Consider the following 24,416-nt stretch of genomic DNA (forward strand, 5'->3'; position numbering starts at 1 on the left):
TATTATTACACAATTGGAAAATAATGTGTTATACAAACAATAAAATACTTCAAATTGCCAATAATTAGAGCAGATAAACAAGCCATGAAGTAGATGTGATGTGTTCTGTTTACAACGGTTGTTTAAAAAAAGGATTATTTTATTTTTTGTTTTAAATTAAATGTTTGCATGTGAGAGAGAAAACCTGCCCCAAATTGCATGTGATGAGGATAAAAGTGATTGCGCTCTCATTATATCATTATAGTGATCAGCTTTGACCTCCTCTCAATGCATATGCTTAAAGGCGTGTTTTCCACTCAACAACAATTAAGGTATATTTCATGGAAGAATTTTGAGATTTTTTTTAGATTTTGAGAATTTTGAGATTGACCATGCATACAATGGCTTTAAAACATCAGTGGCACATGTGTCACCTCATATAGGTGAGAGACATCAGAGACCCCGTGTTTCATCCAGTAACATTATAGGTCTCATAGCTCTGAAACAGATGTGCCAATCACATTTAAAAATGATAACGATCGCAGCTCAGCCAACTGAAAACTGACGTCCTTCATCTCAATGACGCCACTTTTGCTAAAAAGAAAAGAAAAGAAAGTTGGAACATATGCTATCATGCACCTTGATTCATAAAAAAGCAGGATTACGAGTTATAACCGACCAGTCTGATGTGTGTAGAGGTCTGTATGGTTATAGACTACACTGAAGCTGCCTCGTGTGGTTTTAATGAAGGTAAACACGAGTGCTGCAGTAACGAGTCGTGGCTACGAGGTGTCGTCTTTGATTCCTTGCACAGCGTTACAGTGATGTACACATTAATGCATCAATAACTATAACCTAATTATGTTATTGCCCTGTAAATTATTCTGAAATGAAGTATTCTGTATAAGGTTTTCTGCATCTGTTAGGATGTATTGATGCTTACACTTTGATGTAACTTTGGTGAAAGTTTCAATGCTTTGTCTTTGTGTCTCTTCCTTGTGGTTACTACTGCTCTTACTACAGTTTAAACATGTAAAGTAGGCCCTATCTACACATTCATTCATTCATGAGCTGATGTGTGCTGTGCCTGAGGCAGGGCTTTTCTCTGAGGGAGTAGTTTGCGCTCTCTCTTTGTGTGTGTGTGTGTGTGTGGGTGTGCGTGCGCGCGCGGGGGGTTTGTGCGTGTATCTCTCTGCGTGTGTGTGTGTGTGTGTGTGTGTGTGTGTGTGTGTGTGTGTGTGTGCGTGTGTGTGTGTGTGTGTGTGTGTGTGTGTGTCGCTCCCAGCAGCGGCCATATTGGAATGCTGGATGTGGAGAGGGGAAGCAGGAACAGGCGACGGGAGAGGGAGAAGGGGGAGATAGGCAGGAGCGAAAAAAAAGACAGTAACTATAACTGCCCCGAGCTCCACAACTGAAATAACGGACTATTCGCCGACTGGTAGCAGCTTCTCCGGCCGGTAAAGACACCCCGAACCTCTCGGACGTCCCCTGGAACAAGTCAACGTGAGTGATATTGTGTTTTGGTGATAATTTCAGTCGCTAAAAGAAAGTGTGTGATGCGGTTTGTTCAACGTCCCGTCTGGCGTTAATGTTAACTTTGCTGCTTCATTTCTCAGTTTTTAAACCATTCTCACTTGGTCATAATTGGGGAAACCACTAAGAAAGTCGCGTCGCTTTACGGCACCGTAACTAGGACGTAGTTTGGCTTTTTAGTAACTTGAAGCAGTTGAAAGTGACCGACTGCCACCAAACTCGTCGCCACATTCACGTGGAATGAATGTGGAGAAACATTCACGTTAACTACAATTTATGGCAAATATGTGCAGCGGATTAACTGACATGTGGCTCTTAAATTAAACATCTGTTTTAAGTGTTTTTTCTTCTTCTTCTTCCCTGTGGCAAGGATTCAAGGCTGTTAAGTTACCTTGATGCGTCCCAAACAAACTCTTCCATTCTACCTTCATGGACCAGCTATGTTTCATTTATTCATGTTAGATGCTTCTGAAGATTTCCATACACCTAACCAGTTGGCCCAGCTACTTACGGCTACATAACTGTGTTAATGAGGTGTGTGATACGATCTCATTTTGCTGTTATTATTTTGCTGATCAGGTGTGGGAAGTTAGTTAGAGCTATTCGTGCACAAAATGTAATCCTGCACCTCAGAGCTAAAATAATTAGTCGAATTATTAATTAGTTCGTAATAATAATCTGCAACAATTTTGACAATCAATTGTTTCAGGTGGTCAGTCAACTGAAATGCCAAATATTGACTGATTCTGACTTCTCTCAGTTTAATGTTGTATATATTATATTATTCATCCATTTTCAATACCGCTTATCCTCATTAGGGTCGCGGGGGCGCTGGAGCCTATCCCAGCTAATATATATTTTGAGTCAAGCTTTTGTTTTGGGGCTGTTGCTCAGAGATGACAAGATATTTGAAGACATCAGCTCGGGTTCAAAGGACTTGTGATGGCATTTTTCGCATTTCATCAAGTAAACAATTAATCGATGAATCAAATCCATGGAAAACACGTATTTGGGCCTATGCTAACTCAAACAACCCCAGATTGTTGGTGTAGTTTTTCATATTCTCGAGAACCTTTAATCTCCGACATAACAAAATTGGTTAACGGGATATAAGATACTTGAAAGTTTAATGTCCAAGTGAAGGATCTCAGAAACATGCTGTTCTGTGTTCTGCATTTTCCCCAACTGTGAAAGATTGCTGGAGCCTGATTTGCCTCTACTTCATATTCAAGATGCAAGAAAATGCTAATGAATTGCAGTATCCTGAGGCCACTGAGGCTTCAGACCTACAGTATACTAATAGGAGTGCGGTTTTGCACACTTATATTTGCAATTCCTTCGACAAGCTAAAGCCAAAGCAGTATTTCGCACACTGATGTGATCCATGACTGTGTTTGTGGAGAGAATGCAAAGTTTCTTCAAGGTCATGGTTTGAGTTATGGATGCATCGAGGTCCCAGTTTGGTACATTGTAGGTTTTATATTATGTTTCCTGTCATGTAACAGTTATTCACGGTGTGATTGAGGCTGTTGTTTACTGAAACAAGCACAATGAGGTGGTTGTGCTGGTGGGACAATAAACTCTGGGGAATATCATATATTCTGAGTGAAATATTTTTCAGAGATAAAAATCGGTCCCAAGAAGAAGTCTTGCAGACATTACTTCCTGCACTACAAGCCAGAGTTGTAATAGTTTGTCTATGTTGCTTATTAAAAATACATAGCACAGAACGCTGCCAGATGTAAAGCTAAACCACCAAACTATTAATGTAAATGCAATTGATTGTAAATTACTTCAACAAATCTTTCTACAGGTCTGAGATGGTATTTCTAAATTAGCAAACAAGGCTCACACTGTTAATGAGCTTATCCATTTGATGAGTATTTAGTTCCACTGCAGCAGCGTTCATTCAGCCCACTTGCCGTGACCAAGTGCCTTTGATGGGGAATTTGAATAAACAGTGACAACTTACTGATCCCCTTTTTTTCCATTTCATACAAACAATACCAAAAGGCCTTTGAGTATGTTAGAAATAGATATGAACTTTGTCTGATTTGATTATGTTGAAATGAATCCCGTCCATGTTTGTTTGAACGATGTGGTAAACTATACAACCACTAATTTCATATTTTATCTGGAGTAGAAACATGTCATTACTGTGAGAAACAAGCACAAAGTCATGTTGTTTTGCTTCAATTTGTGACATACATCATCTCTGGGGAAATTCCTCCAAATGGACCCTCGACTTTAGCTTTTAGTGTTTTCTCATTTTTAAAATGTTTAATGAAGGCTTCTGTGATGGATGTCAGTAGGTTGGTTGGAAGAACTCAATGCACTTCACAGAGAGTAAATACCCACACCTTTCTGATACCACTCTTCCTTTGGCTGGGCTATAGCAGGCTAATCCAGGCATGGTAGTGGTGTGTGTGTGTGTGCGCGTGTGTGTGTGTAAAGTGTAGAGCAGTGCCAGATGCCTGTATTTATAGAAACACTTGACTACACTCAGAGATCTTACAGGAGCAGTCATTTACATGGCAGATGACTCTGCTGTTTCCTTTCCTGCAAAGTTCAGCTCTGCTTTTCTACCAAGTTACTTTTTTATTTTTTGCAGTCATCTACTATATATTCTACTCAAGTGTGTTCTATCCCAAGACAAGAGGGCGACACTAACAAAGCCAACAGTCTAGTATCTGTAGATTGCATGTGGTGTGACTCATAATGACTCGAACTAGTGATATTAGCAATCACTGCAGACACTTGCTGTGCGTGTGTGTGGAGGTATCTCGGTCCTGAATACGATTATGTGTGTCCTTAATATTTGTGTCATGAGGAATTCATGACACCAAATTAAATTATTCGTCCTGATGGGAAACGAACAACTCTCTTCTTGAGTTTTCAGTTTGAATATTTGCTGTTTTCCTAGCAAATACGGTGGCAGGTCCCCCCCCCCCCCACCACCACACACACACACAATTGGCTACTTCATACCTAATGTGTACTTGCAGCTGTGTAGAGGTCTAAACTGTTTTCTCAGCTTATGAATCATATTTACAAACTCATCTAAGAATGAAAATAAATAAATCATGAATGAACAGTTGAATCAAGCAAATGGGGAACTTTGTTTTGCACCAGTAACTTAATTTGTAACTGTGACTAACTGTGTGTGTGTCCTTGTGTGTGCATGACCCAAGTTGGTTGGGATAAGTCATTTACTACGATGGTGTGTGTGTGTGTGTGTGTGTGCTGGCTGTGATTGTATATGTCTTATAAATGTAGCTTCCACTGCATCTTCCGTGGATTTTATTCCCCTGCATCCTCCTGCATGTGGTTTCAGCTGTGAAGGAAAAGGAGTGTGTGTGTGTGTGTGTGTAGGAGACAGGAGGCTGAATGAAGGTCCATTCCCGTAGCTTCTGGATTGGTTGCATTCAGGAAGCAGCCCCCACTCCTTACCCCACACACACATCACAGAGCACTTACTGTACATCCTAAAGCATGCTGGGTCCCTCAGGAGCTGAAAGGAAAAACGCCTTCTTCCTCTCAGCAGCAGCAACACTGTTCAGACCTCTCTGGGTGTTTATGTGTGTGTTGGTATGTTTGTGTGTACCTGTGTCTGCGACTGTGTTCATGCTTGTTAATATCGCTGTGCTGTGATAATGACTGTGTTTACCCAAGATAGCGTGAGTGAACACACTGTCTTGGTTTTGTCGGTTGAACATATCTCTGTGCTCATAACTTGGTTTTGTAATATGTGTGTGCATTCTTGCGGTTGCATTTGTGTTAATTAAGGTGGGATATTACAATAAGACATTAATACCCGGATGGTGGACACATGTGCAGTTATGTGTGCCATTGTGTGTGAGCCGTCTTCAGTATAATAATTTTTTTGATTTTTGGAGTGGCTATACGTAATGTTATGTAGTAGTTATAAGTAATAATGACATAGGACATACTTTTTGGAGAGTCTATGTGACAGAGGCTTTTTCCAAACATTTGATGAGGAATTCCCTAACTTTCCTGTACATCGTCAGCAATTTCAGTTTTGCAGATTATTTCATACTAGTGGGATTTAGATTGGTCCCAACAAACCAGATCCATGCCTAATTATTCTATGTTATACCTCTGTAGGGATTGACTCCCCAAAACAGTAATAACTCAATGATAGTGTATACGTGTGAGTAGTTGGATTCGTTGCCATTGATTGGCAGTCTGTCCAAGCAGGTGGCCATGTGCTATACAGGATATCCTCTCCTGTAGTTGCTGTTAACATATGCATGCGTTTGATGGAAGACATTAACAGGTTTTCAAATCTTTCAGTGTATCGATGTAGATGGACCACTGCAGGGAACCATTCTTACTGTGCGCACTGAAATTTGCTACAATGGCAGGAAATGACATCGTAGTTAATGACTTGTCCCAACTTGGGTCATGCACACACAAGGACACACACACACCCACACGCACACACACACACTTAGCAAGCCACCTTCGGTCATGCAGGTCAGTGGCGCGCGGCATGTCAACTATGATGAATGCAACTGGAGCACAGCGATTCCCTCTACAGTGTGTGTGTGTGTGTGTGTGCGTGTTTGTGTGTGCGCGCGCGTCTGCGCTCACTTCTTGACTCCAAAATGACTCGACAAACTAATGACCGCTCTCTGGTTCTCCCTGAATTTTCTCAAAGCGAAGTAGTGACTGAACTGTAGATTAGAAACAACCACAGATATTGTAAATAAGTTGCCCCTCACCCTCTCTGTGTGTGTGTGTGTGTGTGTGTGATGTTTGAGCAGACAGTCAATGTAATTACATTGCTGTGAGTCAGAGGGAGACAGAGAAAGAAGTAATTGTTGGGCTTTGTCATATAGACACAGAGGAAAAAAGGGGTGGGAGGAGAAAAGAGTTGAAAAACAAAAATAGAGAGATGAGTCAAAAAGTTAAGATGTACGATATCCCTAGATTTTTAAACGCATTAAAACAGTATCATTGTACCTGTGTATAGAAAATGTGTGAATTAGTCTTCTCTTGGATCATCGGTAGCCTCGGTGGTGGGTTTATTTTGGTTCCCTACTGTGTCCGTCCATTTGTTCAGCTGTCCAGCAGGTTTGATTTCTCAGGAAATGTCCCAGACACCAAATGCACTTGGTTAAAGACACAGAGCGAAGCATGAAGTCTATAAATGGGAAAACTGCCAGGCTGGCTCTGTTCAGAGAACCAGCACCGTAAAGCCTTTTAACTAAACTGTTATATTGCATTTGTTTCATTCCTACAAAAACTGACACTTAAAACTTAAACTTTGTGGTTTTACTGGCTCAACTGTTTTTTGTCTGGGCGCAATAACTTCTAGAGTCTTCCCTGGCAATTTGTCATTTTTACACTTTTGTTTTTGTACACATTGTAGATGTAATGTGTTAATTATACATGATAAAACACGGCACCAACAATTCCAAATGGAATTAATGCAAAAGCAAAATGCTTATGTTTTTAAATGTTAAATCAAAATCAAAAGTGTTAACCTTTTGATTTTGCATAACCTTTACGGCGGCTGATAATGTATTAACTGAATAATGTTGGTTGTGTACTATTGCCATCTATTGCTATTTTACCACCCTGGTAAAAACACAACGCATTTAAGTTGCACAAGCCACGGCCTTGAAAGAGAGAGAGAGAGGCCTGCTTGACCAATCATATGACCTCATCGCTTCTCTCGATTCATGCACACACACACACACACACACACACACACAAACTACAATCATAATAGAACAGAGAGAAACACACATATACACACAAATCAGCAGTAAAACACCTGGATACAAGTCATAGGTATGACATCACACACATTCACTCACTAGTGTGCTCCAATAAACTAGTGTGTGTGTGTGTGTGTGTCTGCCTGTGTGTCAATGTATGTGTTTGTCTGTTATTAGTCACCAACTCTCTTGTAACAAAGGTTCATTGAAGTCTCGAGTCATGTCTTTTTTCTGTTTAGTCTGCTTAAATGTTTTCCTATTTTTAAAAGTATTTTAACATAAATGGCAGAAATGGCAAACACAAGAAAACTGGCACAAAAAAAAATAATTTAAATGCTAACTTTAGTTCTTGCTGTTTGAATCTGATGGGGATCGTTTACGAGCAGAATAGATTCCAGCATTATGAAGTTCACCAGATACCAAACCAACGGTGGGTTTCTGCTTTCTGTTACAGTCACAGATGGACAATTAGCTGTTTTTGATGCTCAGGCAGAGTAGAGAATCACGTTAATCGTATATATTTATGCATTGGGACAGGAGCAGGGTTGCTCTCAGACAACGTCGCTTGAAAATGCATTACCACTAGAGGGCGATGTTAACACACCAACCCATCCAGCAGGGATACGAGGGACAGAGCTTAGATCCACCCTCTAAATGAGAGTCAGAGGATACTAGGGGTGTGTAAGTGTGTGACATCCTGGCCTACTAATCCAATGGCCCATTAATCTGCTTTTCTCCTTAGCAAACTCTCGTCTTGTCTGTCTGTTTGTTTGCTTGTTTATAAAAAACATCTCTGACACACTTAATATTGTTACCTGTGTTTTATATTGTCAACCAACATTGTCTCCCATCTTTATTCTTTCGAATCAGTTTCATGAATCTAGGTATAAGTTAAACATTTGGAAATACCCACAATTGTTTTAATACTTGCAGTACATGCTGTGATCAATATTATTAGTCTCGACAATTTGATGTACATAAAAAAATGCAAAAAGTAAACTTTCTGCATCTGCCCAAGTTTGCAAAGGTCAGAACGGACCTCATTTTATATTCATATAACTTATTTTGAGTGTTTTTCAACTTCTTTATTGAACTATTCCGTTGTCATGATTTAAGGTTATAGGGTGAGTGAACTATTCTGTCTCAAAGTATTAGTTATTGGTTGGGTTTACTTCCCTATATATCCCTGCATGTGATTTGATTTCAGTATAATTGGATTAAATGCGCAGCCCTCACCAAACACAGTCAGTGGAACAATTGACAGGTTTTTTGTTCTTAAGATTGATGATTTCTGTAGGACAACGTTGAGTTGAGAATATTGCATTATGACTAATTGAGTAGCTCCTCAGGGGTGCATTTTTGTGAGGGAGACATCATAGCCAAAGGGAACACAACTCTCCCTCTCTTTCTCTTATGTTCGTCTTTTCTCCCTATATGACTTACTCCTCAATATCTCTTTTTCCCATATTGCTTTCCTGTTCTCTGTTTTTTGACTCCGTACTTCCCTGTTTCTTCCTTCTTTTCATGAAGTTGTTGCATCATGTCTTTCTCTTGTCTCTCCCTCCTCTCTTGAGTCCTGTACATCTGGCTCCCTCTCTCCCCCTCCATCCCTCTCCTGGGAGACAAAGACACCCCCTCCTCCTTCCTCCTTTTTCTCTCTTGCATCTCCCTCCCCCTTTCACAGTCATAAGCTCCCTACTCTCTCTCTCTCTTTCCCTCCTTCCTCCCTCCCCTTCTCTTCTCCCACTCATACCAATGTGCATCTGAGTGTCAGTGTACTACTAGTAGTAGTAGAGGGAGGAGGAGGAGGAGGCTGGGCTGTAAGATTAAGCCGACATTAGCCTTCATTACTGAGTTAGCTGGCTAGCACATTTCAACACCAGCCCAAAGACCTCAGAAGCCTGGGATTTGGGCTTTTCCCAATTTAGCTGCTGTCAGGGGGGGATTACTCTCTTCTCTTCTCTTTGGGACTTTAAATGGAAGGACTATACCATGGTAAGATTTAAAAAAACATACATTGGTCTGAATGTGTGGTTGCATGTGTGCACACTGTACTTGTCTGTTTGTACAAGTGTACAATTATGTTCAGGATATGAATGAGCATAAACCACCTTTTTGTTGTTGTGTTGTTTCATTTTGTTGTCACTTGATTGAGTTTGTGTGTGTGTGTGTCAAACACATGTGTGTGCCTGTATCTGTATGTATCAGAAGGGTTTAGTTATGGTGTCATTGTTCATTTTGGTTTCTTACTGTCTGATTTACAGTACAGATGGAGAAGTGTTGATGATGAGTGCAGTTTTATGCTTGTTATGATGATGATGATGATGATGATGATAAAGAGAAGGTGGAGGAAGTGATGTAAAAAAAGTATTATAGAAAAAGATTGTTATTAAATGTAGTTTTGCAAGTGTTTACGATGATGTCGATAATGAGGAGGAGGAGGAAGAGTTCAAAACTAGTTGTCAATTGACAATTTTGATAACAAACATGTTTGGCTTCAGAATCTCAAATGTATTACTTTAGTTATTTCTCTGTAATTAACATACATGCATATCTGTATATTAGGCATATTTATATTTTGGACTGTTGGTCAAATATTTAAAGTGTTAACTTGGGCTCTTGGAAATTGAGGCTCTTCCTATTATTCTCTGACATTTTATAGACCAACTGGTTGAGTAATTTAGGTAATACATTGCAGACACAACAATAATGAAAGTTAGCTACTTTCAGCCCTAACGGAAACCGTTGCAACATTTATCTGAACATTATTTAATTATTCTGTTTAGTTCTCCATCTGGCACCCTTATGAGGAACAATTGGGTTTGTGTGTGAAAGGAGATGCAAGTGTTTGGTTGACTGTATGTAGGAGGCTTCAACTTGAAGTGTACATGTGCAGTGAAGAGGCGTGTGTGTGTGTGGGAGGGAAGCAGTATGTGTGAGATGATATGTGTGTCAAATTAGTGGGTTGTGTTTGAATACACGTGTGCATCCATATGTAGAGTGTTGCACACATGGCTCCATGTGTAGGTGTTGGTGTGTATTTCAATGTGATCTGAGTGTAAATGTTGGCGTGAAGTAATAATCCCCCTGTGGTGTTTTGTTTCTAGGTTAAATCATCTATATTTCAGTATGTTTTAATATTTCGATCTTGGTTCATAATTGATGGGAGTTTGCTAAACAAGAAGCATAGCCACACACACACACACACACACACACACGCACACAGATAAAAATGCAGACATGGTCCAAATCTTCTATCTCAATATCAGTAATGTCATATATGAATATGCGTATATTCAAATGTATCACAATATGAGTTTATATTTTCATTTAAATAAGTGTACAAATTGAAGATATATTTTTTGCAAAAGTGAGTGAGTATTGGTTTTTATGTTCAATTTAAACCACAATATATATATATATATATATATATATATATATATATAGATTCCACCACAATATTATTCCATTGAATAAATGATGAAAGACCTTGAACATATGAAGAATTATATTTACATGTGTTGTTACCCATTTGATCTCGTTAATTATACGTGAGTTAGCATGAGCATAGAGCTACGTCAGTAATGATTTGCTTTCATCAGCCAATCAGGATTGGGTATTCATTTGTACAAAACTTTATAAAAATTCAATCTGTAATGTTCCATTTGATTTTCTTCTTACTCAAAAACGTGTTTTCAATGCACATGTAAATATATGCTGAAACCCACAACAGAGACTGCTATTTATTCAAAGAAAAAAACTGATACTTGTACCATTTGAAAAGTAAATACATTTCGAGCTTATACTATCTCACAAGTTAATTTGTCCTAAATCTGTTGTGATGAATTATACATAGTGTATCTGGTCTGAGTGATACATTAACATGCGTTACGCTCCAGTTGGCCTGTTAGCTTGATCACTGCACCTGAACTGTACACACTTGAGTGAATGTGTGTCTGTGTCACTGGGTGTGCGCTTTTGCAGATAAATGTGTATGAGCAGTCATGCGTTCATGTGACCTTATTATGTTGCAAGCGTGTAGGATTTATCTGGAGTATGCATAATCTGTGTGTGTGTGTGTGCGCAATATATTTTATATGGTGTTGCTCAATATTTATCTGAATGTGAATGAGAAAAAAATGAACAATTATTTCTTATCCATAATACAGAATTATCAAAGACATTAAGTGTCACTTTCAAAGTCAAAACTGTGCTCAAAACTGCAAAACATATATTTTAAAGGACAAAAAAATCCCGTGTGTGTGCGATTCTATGAATTTGTATGTTGTGTGACTGGCAGGAGTGATTGGTGCCTGAGGGGTTACGTTGGTGCGTCGTTAAGACTGCACGCTCCAGTAACACCCCATTGTCCATTGGGTCACACACACACACACATACACACACACACACACACACACACACACGTGTGCCAGCTCAGCTTTAACCATTAGACACAGAGGAAGGAGGCAGAACAGCTGACTGCTCGCATCAGGTTAATTCAGTGAATTCTTGCAGGAGAAGTATTTACATTTTTTTGTGGGAAAAGAACATCTGGCGCTGTTCCTCCCCAGTCAATTTGATTTTTCACTGTTTCTTTGAGCTGCAAAGTTTGTTAAATTTCTTTCCTAAACCTTTATTTCCATCTACCGAACACGGCAGCTGTTGTTCGCGGTCATCAGCTGCTTCAGCCTTTCTAATTTAAATGTATATATCCAGAGCAACACAAAGTGAATCTACAACGTCTGGGCATAAACAAGGCATTTGCATTAAAAAAAATCTCTCAGTTTTATTGGGGTATCGTCTTTCATTTGTCACCGTTTCCATCACTTTGACCTCCCTTAAACTAAATTTATACCACTGATGCGGGACCAGTATTTTAGACATCAATGCATAGCAGACTCTCTCTTGATTATTCTGTACAATTACAGTTACCAAAGAACCTGGGATTAACGTACAATCATACACAGCTTGCAGACCTGCAGACTTTCAACATTGGGTCTGTGTGTAGACATATGTGTGTGTGAGATGGCAGTTAAGAGTTTTGTTTCCATTTGTGGAAATGGTACTTAAGTGCCAACAAGTATTAAACAAATGCAAAATAAAAATCTGAATATAAAAATAAATTCTGATTGATCCAAATTAGTTTATCAATTATTTTCCCTTAATTTTTTAGCTAACAGAGGTATCATTCTGAGAGCAACTGTTCATTTTTTGTAACAACACTGACTATTTTTGCGCTGCCCGATCTCTTCGCTCTATTTTTCTTTCCCTCCTCCACAATAGCTCGTATAGGTCACACACACACAGTCGGATAGATGGAGTTACTGAAAGGTCATTATTCACGGTATACCTTCAACAACACAAAATGTTGTGTGTATGAGTATTTCTCTATAGATCTGAGAAATACATACTCGCTCTCCTCCTGTGTGTCTGGGTCTTGAGGACAGCTTGAAGAGCAGGTGTTTTGGGCTGCCTGCCTGTCTACAGGCCAAGTGTGTGTGTGTGAGAGTCTCATGGACCTCTTTGATGTGTGCCATGGAGGCTGTTAAACAGACTGGTATGTAATTAGCACCAGAGAAAAATCACATAGCGAGCTAAAGTTAAAAAGTTTTTAAAAATGTCACACCGTATTACTAATAATAATGCACAAAGTGTTTTGACTAATTATTTTGCAGAAAGATGGCAATGTCTTCAGGTGCGGGCTCATCTTGTTTCTCAGACCTGAGGAATGCCAGTTTCTTCTGGTTTTTAGTCTAGACTGTAACACCAGTTTGGCTGAAGATGTCAGGCTACATATCACTTAACTTACATTGAATGCTCACAAGAGAGAGACAGGGAGAGACAGGGAGAGAGCGAGACCATCCACGGGCCAGGCAAGGTTCAGATCTATCGACTGTAGATGTCATTATAGACACTTAAGTCTGAAGCAGCTCCGGATCGGTTTATCGCGGCCCAGTTTAGAGTATGGTTTAGTCATTTATTAAATCAAAAGGATGATCCATGGCTACAGGTTCAGGTTCACGTTACTTTATTTGTACCCGTAGGTAGACTTGGTTTGCAATAGAAAGTGAGGCATTCATCTCGACACACATTGCAATCAACACAGACAACTAGACAGACACGATGATAAAAAAGCCACAAATCTGTGCACTGTTATAATTATAATGTGTTCACCTGAATGATGGCTGCTGGAACAAAGCTGTTTTTATACCGCTTTGCTCTACACCGTGGTTCTAAATACCTCCGTCCAGAAGGGAGAAGCTGAAACTCCCTGTGCAAAGGGTGGGAGTCGTCTTTTAAGATGGAGCCGGTTGTAACTGTGTGGCGTTCAGGGACTCAGCCTGCTAGACCGTTTCACAATCTGATGCAGAGAGTTTCTGTTATTTAAAGACAGACCTCCAAACCATGACACCAAAGAAAAAGATAACATTGATTCAATAAAAGCATGACAAAATAAGGTCATGAGACATGAGATGAGAGGAAATGATTGTGCTTAAAAATACAGATACGTCTTGCAAAAGCCAGAATATTTTGTGGGGCAGCAGGTACATTGAGACTTGTCAGAAGAACTTTCCTACTTGTTGTATTTGAAACCCACTACCACACACACTAACTGTAGTGTCCTGGTTATATACTACAAAGGATTTATCGATAATACACACATCATGAGTAGCCTTGCTGTTATTTCCTGTTGGGATGTGGGTTTTCTTACCATTACATCATTTTTGTTGACAACCCCTGCTGTCACTTCACCCTGTGTTTGTGTGTGTGTGTGTGTGTGTATGTATATGCATGCTTACCCAGTATTTGTCTGTATATCAGGGTCTCTAGGCACTTAGGCACTTAACCTCCTGACCTCTTCCTGCATACAGCCATATCACTGTTCTAACTGGGTGTGACAGGTCTGGGTGTCAAGTTCTCAAAATGCTTTTTCTGGGCTTCCTGTGGGAGTTTGGGAGCTGTAGTATGGATTTAGTGTAGTGTACCGAGCTACTCAATACTTACAGTAGGAGTTGTTTTATTATTATTATTTCACAAGGTGAGAAAATCTCCTGCCTAAGACATAAGCAATAGAGTATTTCAAACAAGATACAAAAACATCTAACAAGCATAAAACAAACATACAGCTTTAGACTTTTAAGACTGCTGCTTTTACTTTCAGCTTACAATCGGATAAGCATTATTGTGTAGTATCTTTAGCATTTTAACATCAAACTTTCTGTTAAAACATCTTGTCTCTTGACATGCTTGGAAAGGTTACAAATGAGCCGAAACACTCACCCCCCAATTCTCACAAATGCATTGTCAGGACGTGAATGTTAAGCCATGTGAGCCTCTCTGCCTCGACGCCAGTCAAGCACGTTCCAGCCTTGAAATTGTGGATTTATACTGTTGTGTTCAAAAGTCTACGCGGATGTAAACTCTGCAACTTTTAAGAGTACAATCACGTCATTTTGTAGTTTTCCCAGAAAGTTAGTTTGTGGTAAGTAAGTAAGCTGCTAAGCATGAAACCATGAACATTTACCAGTTAGCTTCATCATGTCTCTGGTGGGAGTAAATCATGTAATAATGGCATATATAGATTCACATTTTTAATCAATCAATATCCTGTTGAAAAGTTAACAGGATATTGATTGAAGCCATGCAGCAGTCACTGGTTTCCCTCAGTAATTCACATCCAGTAACTGATCTGAGAACACCTGCTGTGGAACTTAATAAACTTCAGCTACATCTTTTGTTCTGACCTGGTGATTGCTTTATTCAATGGCCCATAATTAAACCAACCATCTTACTCCATGTTATGTCTGTGTTTGTCTTTCAGATATTACCAGGATTGCCTACTACACAGGTGAGTCGCCCTCACGTGTTTTGTACACTCCTGCTGAAGCACTCATTCAGAGTGTGTTGCCGCTCAAGTGTGGTCAGGTCACCACAAGGGGTCCTTAATGGGGAACAAATGAGGAATATTAGTGTGAAACTCCATTCAATGAGCTTGGGAATAGTTTGAGGAATCACTTAAATTCTCCAGAAATGGAAAAGAGTAGGAAGTGGACCTTGAGTTAAGTTTTTTACATTTTTTATCAAGATGAGAAACAATTTCATTTTAGTATTATTTAATTTCCTGGATGGGTTTAAAGTGTAACTATAGAAACAAGTGTCATGATTATATGATTACTCCATCCTCTATACTTAAGTATATTGAGGAAAAATCTAATCAAATACAGCTTTTAAGCTAAAAACAAAAACAAATGTTGGTTTGAATTTCTTTTTTAAATAATCAAAAGGTCTTAACATGCTTTGAACTAAAGGCCCTCCGTAGACCACTGAATAGGAAGGCCACTTACATTTACTGTAGAAAAAGAGCTCATAGATTGCATATGTGCAATGAAAATAGGTGTTGTTTTATTGTTTGTGCGAAGATACACTAATTGCACATATTTGTATGAGTCATATTGTGTGTGTTTGTGTCTGTAAGACTATTAAGCACGAGAGAAAACAGACACCGAGTGGGCATATCTATCTGCGTGTGTGTGTGTTGGTCTAATTAGTGCAGACGGGAGAGGGAGAGAGTGTGAACATTGTGTTAGTAGGACTGTGTGACTAATCTTCACACTGTAGATACCAGAGACAAAGTAGGCTCTTTGGCAATAGCTGAGAGTTCAGGGTTAACTCCCAATAACCCAAGGGTATATAGTTATTCTCATTTTCATTTTGTATTTGTATACTGAAATACAATAAGCGGGGAAGCACATGTATGTTTCATCAAGCACTGAAGAAAGGCCTCGCTGGCCAGTGGATGAATTAAGTTGCCAGTGTTTTGCAATTCCCAATTGTTCTCAGCTGTGAGGAAGCAAGAGAATAACAATGGGATTGTCTGTACAGAAACAAAGTTGTACAGGATGTTTCAAGGGTAATTTCAGTGTGTAACGGTGGTTTTCACATTAAACTGTTAATAGCAATGATCATTTAACACAGAAATGGTTTATTTTTTATTTTCTATAATATGAAACCAGTACATCAAGATATAGCACACCATAAATATACAGTAAAACATAAATACACAGAAGGAAAACAACATAAAACAACAACGCAAAGGCCCTGTAAACATTATTAACACATCCATATGTGCTTCGATAATACAGCAAATAAAATACATTTGACAATGTGAAGTGTGTGTTTTAAGAACAATTCAACTTAATTACAACCTCATTACACTACAACAAAGTGATAGGGGGAGCTGTGATTTGAATTTGTAATTGAAATAGCCTTTGAATTTAACCAAGGCGTGGGTGGGAGCACATGAATTGGTCTCTAATAACACATAAGGACACATCAAATCTGAGGTTTACCTGCATCTTTGAATTTGTATTTGCATTTAGTAGATGGATGTTGTGTTTCCCTTCCCTGCTAAAACAATTACGTGTTCATAAACACAAAGCGAAACAGAGATGGAGAGAGAGAATTTGGTACAGTCCCAAAAGAGCGCTTCCCATTCATGGCGACATCCGGCCCTCCGACAAAAAGGCTTTCAATAGTCCACACACACACATGCACGCCCACCCTACTAAAACCCCCTGCTCCCACCAGATTTTCATAACAAAGGCCAATGCCTGAGATGGAGCACAGATTATAGGAAACACACACACACACACACACACACACACGCACACACACACAAGGTACCATTCAAATGTGACATTGCTGTGTACGTTTGTATTTGCGTGTGCTCAGTAACTCATTGAAGTCTGTCCAATTTGTCCGTCTATATGTTGGGCCATATGTCCATTTGAGTAATGGAGGCCGGCATCTGGTCAGCAGCAACACTCGCACTCGAGAGGTGCCACTCGCTCGCAGTGTAGGCACGTTGCCTTGGAGATGAGCCATCAGGGCAGCACTGTGAGAGCTAGAGAGAGTACGACCCCCCCCCCCCCCTCCCCAAAGTACGGGATGAGTGACTTTTTTTTTGTGCAGGATGAAGTGAGATTGATGGAGACCGTGTGGTGTTTGGAAGTGGATTGGTTGGCATTCAATTCAATTCAATTCAGTTTATTTTGTATAGCCCAATATCACAAATTACAAATTTGCCTCAGAAGGCTTTACAATCTGTACACATACGACATCCCTGACCCAGGACCTCACATCGGATCAGGAAAAACTCCCCAAAAATAACCTTTCACAGGGAAAAAAGGGAAGAAACCTTCAGGAGAGCAACAGAGGAGGATCCCTCTCCCCGGATGGACAGAAGCAATAGATGTCATGTGTACAGAATAAACAGCATTACAAAGTTACATAAACACATTACATGAATATGACAATGTATTAATGGAACTCCAATCCATGAAACAGAAGGAGGTAGAGAGGAGGGGGGGCGGGGCGCATCATCAGGGCCAACGCGGGAGGCCGGCTCACCAGGCATCAGACACCTCCAGGTCCAATGGACCCTATAAGATGTGAAGTCACAACGACTCCGGGGAGGAAGCAGAGTTAATAAGGTGCAATGGAGAGATGTAAATTCATCCATAAGGAGAGAGAGAAGAGGAGATAGGTGTTCAGTGTATCCTAAAACATTCCCCAGCAGCCTATAAGCCTATAACAGCATATCTAGGAGCTGGACCAGGGCAAACCTGATTCAGCCCTAACTATAAGCACTATTAAAGAGGAAAGTCTTAAGTCTACTCATAAATGAGGTGACTGTGTCCGCCTCCCGGACTGAAAGTGGAAGCTGGTTCCATAAAAGAGGAGCTTGATAACTGAAGGCTCTGGCTCCCATCCTACTTTTTAGGACTCTAGGAACCACAAGTAGCCCTGTATTTAGTGAGCGCAACTCTCTAGTGGGGCAATATGGTACTACAAGCTCCTTAAGATATGATGGTGCATCACCAATCAAGGCTTTGTAGGTGAGGAGAAGAATTTTAAATGTGATTCTTGATTTTACAGGGAGCCAGTGCAGAGCAGCTAATACAGGAGTAATGTGATCTCTTTTCTTAGTTTTTGTGAGTGAACGAGCTGCAGCATTCTGGATTAACTGGAGGGATTTAAGAGACTTATTAAAGCAGCCTGATAATAAAGAGTTGCAGTAATCTAGTCTGGAAGTAACAAACGCGTGAACCATCTTTTCTGCATCTTTTTGGGATAAAATGTGCCTCACTTTTGAAATGTTATGTAGATGAAAAAATGCAGTCCTTGAGATTTGCTTCACGTGGGAGTTAAAGGACAAGTCTCGGTCAAAGATAACGACAAGATTCTTTATAGTGGTGTTGGATGCCAGGGAAATGCCATCTACAGAAACCACATCACCAGATAATTGATCTCTGAGGTGTTCAGGGCCAAGTAAAATAACTTCAGTTTTGTCTGAGTTTGCAGGTCATCCATGTTTTTATGTCTTTAAGACATTCTTGAATTTTAGCGAGCTGGTTGGTCTCCTCTGGTTTGATCGATAGATATAATTGAGTATCATTTGCATAGCAATGAAAGTTTATAGAGTGTTTCCTGATAATGTTGCCCAAAGGAAGCATATATAAGGTAAAGAAAATTGGTCCAAGCACATAACCTTGTGGAACTCCGTGATTAACGTTGGTGGTCATTGAGGCTTCATCGTTTACAAATACAAATTGAGATCGATCTGATAAATAGGATTTAAACCAACTTAGTGTGGTACCTGAAATGCCAATTGACTGATCCAATCTCTGTAATAGGATGACATGGTCAATGGTGTCGAACGCAGCATTGAGGTCTAACAAAACAAGTACAGAGATGAGTCCCCTATCTGATGCAATTAGGAGGTCATTTGTAATTTTCACCAGTGCTGTCTCTGTGCTGTGGTGTTTTCTAAATCCTGACTGAAACTCCTCAAATAAACTATTCTGATGTAGAAAGTCGCACAACTGATTTGCGACTACTTTCTCAAGGATCTTAGAGAGGAAGGGAAGGTTAGAGATCGGTCTGTAGTTAGCCAACACCTCTGGATTAAGAGTTTGCTTTTTCAGGAGAGGTTTAATTACAGCTACTTTGAAGGAATGTGGTACATGGCCTGTTAGCAAAGACACATTAACAATATCCAACAGAGAGGTGCCAATTAAAGGCAACACGTCTTTAAGCAGCCTCGTTGGGATGGGGTCCAAGAGACAGGTCGACGGTTTAGAAGTAGAAACCGTTGAGGACAATTGGTCTAGGTTAATGGGAGAAAAGCTATCCAAATATACACCATGGCATACAGCCGTTTCCAAGGCCACTCCACTTGAGGACAGATCGGCAGTGGTTGAGGGCAAGAGATCATCAATCTTGCCTCTTAATAGTTCAAATCTTTTCATTGAAGAAGTTCATGAAGTCATTACTACTGAGGTCTATAGGAATACACGGCTCCACAGAGCTGTGACTCTCTGTCAGCCTGGCTACAGTGCTAAAGAGAAACCTGGGGTTGTTCTTATTTTTCTCTATTACTGATGAGTAATAGGCTGCTCTGGCATTACGGAGAGTCTTTTTATATGTTTTAAGGCTATCTCGCCAAACTAAGCGTGATTCTTCCAAATTAATGGAAAGCCATATGCTTTCGAGCTTTCGTGAAGTTTGCTTTAGGTCGCGGGTCTGAGGGTTATACCAGGGAGCAAACCTCCTTTGCCTCACTGTCTTTTTCTTCAGTGGGGCTATCAAGACTAGTGTCACTCTCAGTGAGCCTGTAGCACTATCGACAATATGATCAATCTGGGACGGACTAAAGTTAGCACAGGAGTCCTCCGTCACATTGAGACGTGGTATTGAATCAAATGCAGAGGGAATCGCTTCTTTAAATTTAGCTACAGCACTGTCAGTTAGACATCTGGTGTAGAAACACACCATGTTGCTAACAGCTGCTAGTTTACATGCTGGGAATATCCAGGGCAACGGCTGTGTTGGCAACAATTATGTTTTCTTTTTTTGGAGAACATTTTTGTCTTGATTTATTTATTTTTCATTCCTAATATTAGAAGTCGGGTGTGTGATCTGTGTTGAGTAGAGTTCAGGGTATGGTGGCAGTTTGCCTTTGGATTTGACTTATTATGAAATAGTGCAGTATGAGATATTCAGCTTTAAATTACTTCAAGAGGAGTGCATATAAAGTGGAAGATGATTGAGATCTGAAATGGTCTTGATTACTGTTTCTGTCCTGATTTTCTTTGCACATTTGTGTTTTGGTTTTGCTTCTATCTTCAAGGAATGAAATACTTTAAATGTAATTGTTAGTACTTGGTAGCAATATTGGTACAACATAAGGGCTGATCTGAGGTCAGCTTCATAAACAGAAGTGGGAGGTTTTTTTCATTGAAGACTAGCATGATTAGCATATAGTTTCTAGCTCCTCCTGCTCCTCCAGCAGCTTTCTCTCTCTCTCAGTCTCTCTCATTCCCACTGAACTTTGTTGCAGTGCTGCTGCCCTGTCCTCTTTTCATCCTCAATTCATCCTGAAACAATCACTGCATTTCTCTCTCTCTCTCTCTCTCTCTCTCTTTGTCCCACTGTTCTGTTTCCTTTGTTTTTTACAGACTCACTCTTCTCTCTCAGTTTATTTTTCCAACAGAAGAGGATACCTTTCTGTTTGTTTATGGCTGAGCACAGTATTTGTCTCTCCTTCTCTGTGACCACTAACTAACTGCATGTTAACCGGATCAACACGGTACAAGTTGGATTTGCCTCTGCACTGCTGCTCGAGGGGCAGTCTTCTCACCATCCCAGGGACTCCACTGAGTGAAATAACCCGAATCCTCTACTGAGCAGTGGACGCTTGACTCTTTCACGGCAACTGCGTAACTATGGAGTGCAGGCATGGAGCAGAGATTTGGCAAAAAAAGAAACGGTGAAATGTCATCGGAGAGGGGCCTCTGAGGAGCAGAAGCAGGCTGAAAAGAAGTTGTGGATGAAGCTAACTTTTCATCTTTGGGGATTTTTCTTGTCTTGTACAACTGTATATAACAGGAAAGGATTAAGAAGACAAACAACAAGAAGCTTTTGTATAGTCTCCCTGTGTTTTTTAAAGCCTCGTCACACTTTATACAAAGTGTTAACGGACCAGAAAATTGAGATTTACCCCTCTGGAAGTAACTGTTGGCTAACGAAGCTGTCGACAAAAGTGGGAGACAAAGATTTCTGCCTTGGAGACAGCGTGTGTGTCTGTGTCTTTGTGTTTGGGTTATGTAAGTGTGTTCTTGCAGTTGTGTCAGGACCTTGGTGTGTGTGTTTATTTATGTAGCTCCTGTACATGAGAAGTTCTGTGTGTGTGTGTGTGTGAGTGTGTGTGTGTGTGAGAGAGATGCGAGGCTGTGAGACCGCTCGCTGTCTATCTGTCCTCGGTGCAGACAGACACAGGGAGGGACAGACATGTGTTTCCATGGCAATGAGCGGCTGTAGCCCCTTTCCAATGTGTTGGGACAGAGGTATGAATGACATCTCCTTTACACACACACACACACACATACACACACGCACGCACACACACACACACACATACACACACACACAGACAGACAGACAGACAAAACACACAATCAAAAGTAGCAATCTCCTCCACAGTGTGCCATCTGACTTCATGGGAACTGACTTGGTGTAAAGCCAAAGCTACCTTTGCTTGGCATCAGTAGTGAGTGTGTGTGGGAGAAAGAGAAAGGGGCATGTTTAGGTATCAGAGTGATTTGTCAATTTTTCACGGTCTTTACTATTTGTAATTGACAGAGTAACAAGAAGTACATATTTATTTCACTGTGATATATCCCTCAACAACACTACAGTCTATCCTCTGAGGTGTGTTTGTGTGTGTTTCAGTCAATGGGCTCTCCGTCTCTTCCTCTCAGCTGTAATTACCTGCTAGAACATATCAATTTTCCTTTAATAGAGGAGAGAGGAGGAGAAGCACAGGACTAAAGGGAAGCAGAAAAAGAGAGTGAAAGAGATCTCATCATCTTTTTTTACAGTGTCATGATTACAACAGTACACACAACCACGCATACAAAAACATGCCTCGTACAGTCATAGATACAGACGCAGAGGAGGTAGTTCTTGTCGGGCATTCCCAGATGAAGTTGCCATGAAAATGCAGGAAGTGTGTCAATGTCACAACATCTTATTCAGGAAAAACGTCAGCCTGAGGGGCATTGTCTCTGTGGCACAGGTGGTTACATATTGAGCCGTGACCCTGACTGAACCTCTCTCTCTCCCTTTATTTCTCTCTCTGGTATTTCATTGTTTGGTGTTTTTCATCTTTTTTTCCCCCAAAGAACAATGTTGCCAAAGAATGTCCTATCTCAAACAGACATTTGCAGCACAAAGTTTATTCTATGTAAGTCCACAACATTACAAGTGCATCCGCTTGTAATCGAGAGCAGAGAAAAGAAGAAAACATGTAGTCCATTATTATTACATAGAACTGAAACAATTAGTTGATTAATTGATTAGTAGATTGACAGAAATATAATTGGCAACTATTATTATAATAGATGATATGTTTCCGTCATTGTTCAATCAAAAGTGGAAACATTCTCTGGTTTCAGCTTCTCAAATGTGTACATTTGCTTCTTTTCTCAGTTTTATGTCAACATAAACTGAATATCTCTGGGTGTTTACTGTTTGTTGCACATAACAAGCAATGTGAAGATGGCACCTTGTGCATTAGGATATATAGTGATCAAAGGATGAATCAAGAGGAAAATCAGCAGATTCATCTGTGATGCAAATGTTATTTACAGCCATCATCTTGGCCTATGAGTAATTCTTTTGAGCATTTTTTTCTTCATTGATCGATGATACACACAACCTTAACCACATGTTCATTTATATGTGCAGTACGCGAGGCAGTACTACATGTTTGCTTAGTGTAAATTAAAAGTAGTTTCTCGCTTCAGATTCTCCGTATTCTGGCTCATTTCACTAATGTCTGATTTGCTCTCTTCTCCTGCCCAGAATATGACAGACACCTAGCGGTGTCAGCAGGGAAAACCATGGCAACGGCCTACCTTGACCCCAACCTGAACCATGCACTCCTGGGAGGCGCCAAATCACGACTAAGCACGGGGGTGTCGGACCGAACCATGGCTGGCTCCGTGGACAGGGTTCTGAAAGTCTTCCATCACTTTGAGACCAACACTGAACACAGCTGCTGGTCCTCCAACATCAGATATGGAGATGCAACGGATGTCAAAGTAAGAAGAGACACACACTTGTATGTCCCACCACATACTAAATGTATATTTGGTGAGAATTCCCTCATAACAACAAATGAGCTAGAGGAAAAATCTGGAAATTACCGCAGTCAGTAAAATTCATCCTCCAGGATATTTCAATCTGAAACAAAGTTGTGTTGCAGAGTTTTTTAACCCAAAAGATCTAGAATATATCCCGAGCCTTATTCTTTAAAAAAAACAGAACATTCTAACTTTCAAAGCGGTAATATTTGGTGTTCATTTGGTTGCGCTATATGTAGCACGTTACCTCCAGCAGTAGTTTTAAAGGCGGATTCCGGCTGTCGGCTCAGCTCAAGGTTCTAACCATCTGCTCTAATAAGGGATTCTCAGCACAATGAGGATAGTTTATCAAATACACATAACCTCAGAGCACACTCTCTGTGTGTGTACGTGTGTGTTTACCTCACAGTACGCTTTTAGATCCACTCCCATGATGCAGAAACTACTTAGCTCTCCTCAAACTTTAGTTGTCGTACAGGATACGCCACTCCAAATCTCCTCTCCTTGCATCTCCTCTCTCTCTCCTTCAGTATCTAGGTCAGACCCCATAGCGCTGGCAACACACATGGTTGTGTGAGCATTATCCTGCATGTGTGTATGATGTCTGTCAACTTGTTTGGGTGGGAACGTCATGTTGAATCACTTGAATTCCCCAACACACACGCATAGGCTCATGCCCTCACTGACCTGATACAAAATGCCAGACGTAAACATTAGCACAGTCGGCACACAGAGGTATGACAGACTGACTCTATGGACGAGCTTACTGTTTTTGTCCACAGGGCATCTTTGTTTTGTTTAGCAATCACTGCACTGATATACATGTGTTGATCCACCACATATAAAGGGGACAATACTTTGTAATTACCTTGAATAATATCAGTGTTATTCTATTAATGTCTATTAATGCATTTTTTATTGTTTACTTAAACTTAAAGTCTTTGTAACT

The 24,416-nt window shown here is 40.2% G+C and overlaps 1 protein-coding gene across 5 annotated transcripts in view; it reads left to right on the forward strand.

Moving 5' to 3' along the window:
• Window positions 1-1,185: 1,185 nt before the first annotated feature.
• The window catches only part of ptk2aa (protein tyrosine kinase 2aa), a 56,285-nt gene continuing 33,054 nt past the window's right edge, over window positions 1,186-24,416 (forward strand). For 2 of the 5 annotated variants that reach the window (XM_034544980.1, XM_034544981.1), the window contains exons 1-3: window positions 1,186-1,482; window positions 15,082-15,108; window positions 23,187-23,425. In XM_034544980.1, the coding sequence (XP_034400871.1) occupies window positions 23,225-23,425 (201 nt within the window). In that variant the 5' untranslated portion in view covers window positions 1,186-1,482; window positions 15,082-15,108; window positions 23,187-23,224. The remainder of the gene's footprint in view (window positions 1,483-15,081; window positions 15,109-23,186; window positions 23,426-24,416) is intronic. The other 3 variants (XM_034544977.1, XM_034544979.1, XM_034544978.1) reach the window with 2 other exon arrangements.

This window comes from Cyclopterus lumpus, chromosome 11 (assembly GCF_009769545.1).
Source record: "Cyclopterus lumpus isolate fCycLum1 chromosome 11, fCycLum1.pri, whole genome shotgun sequence".
NCBI lineage: Eukaryota > Metazoa > Chordata > Actinopteri > Perciformes > Cyclopteridae > Cyclopterus > Cyclopterus lumpus.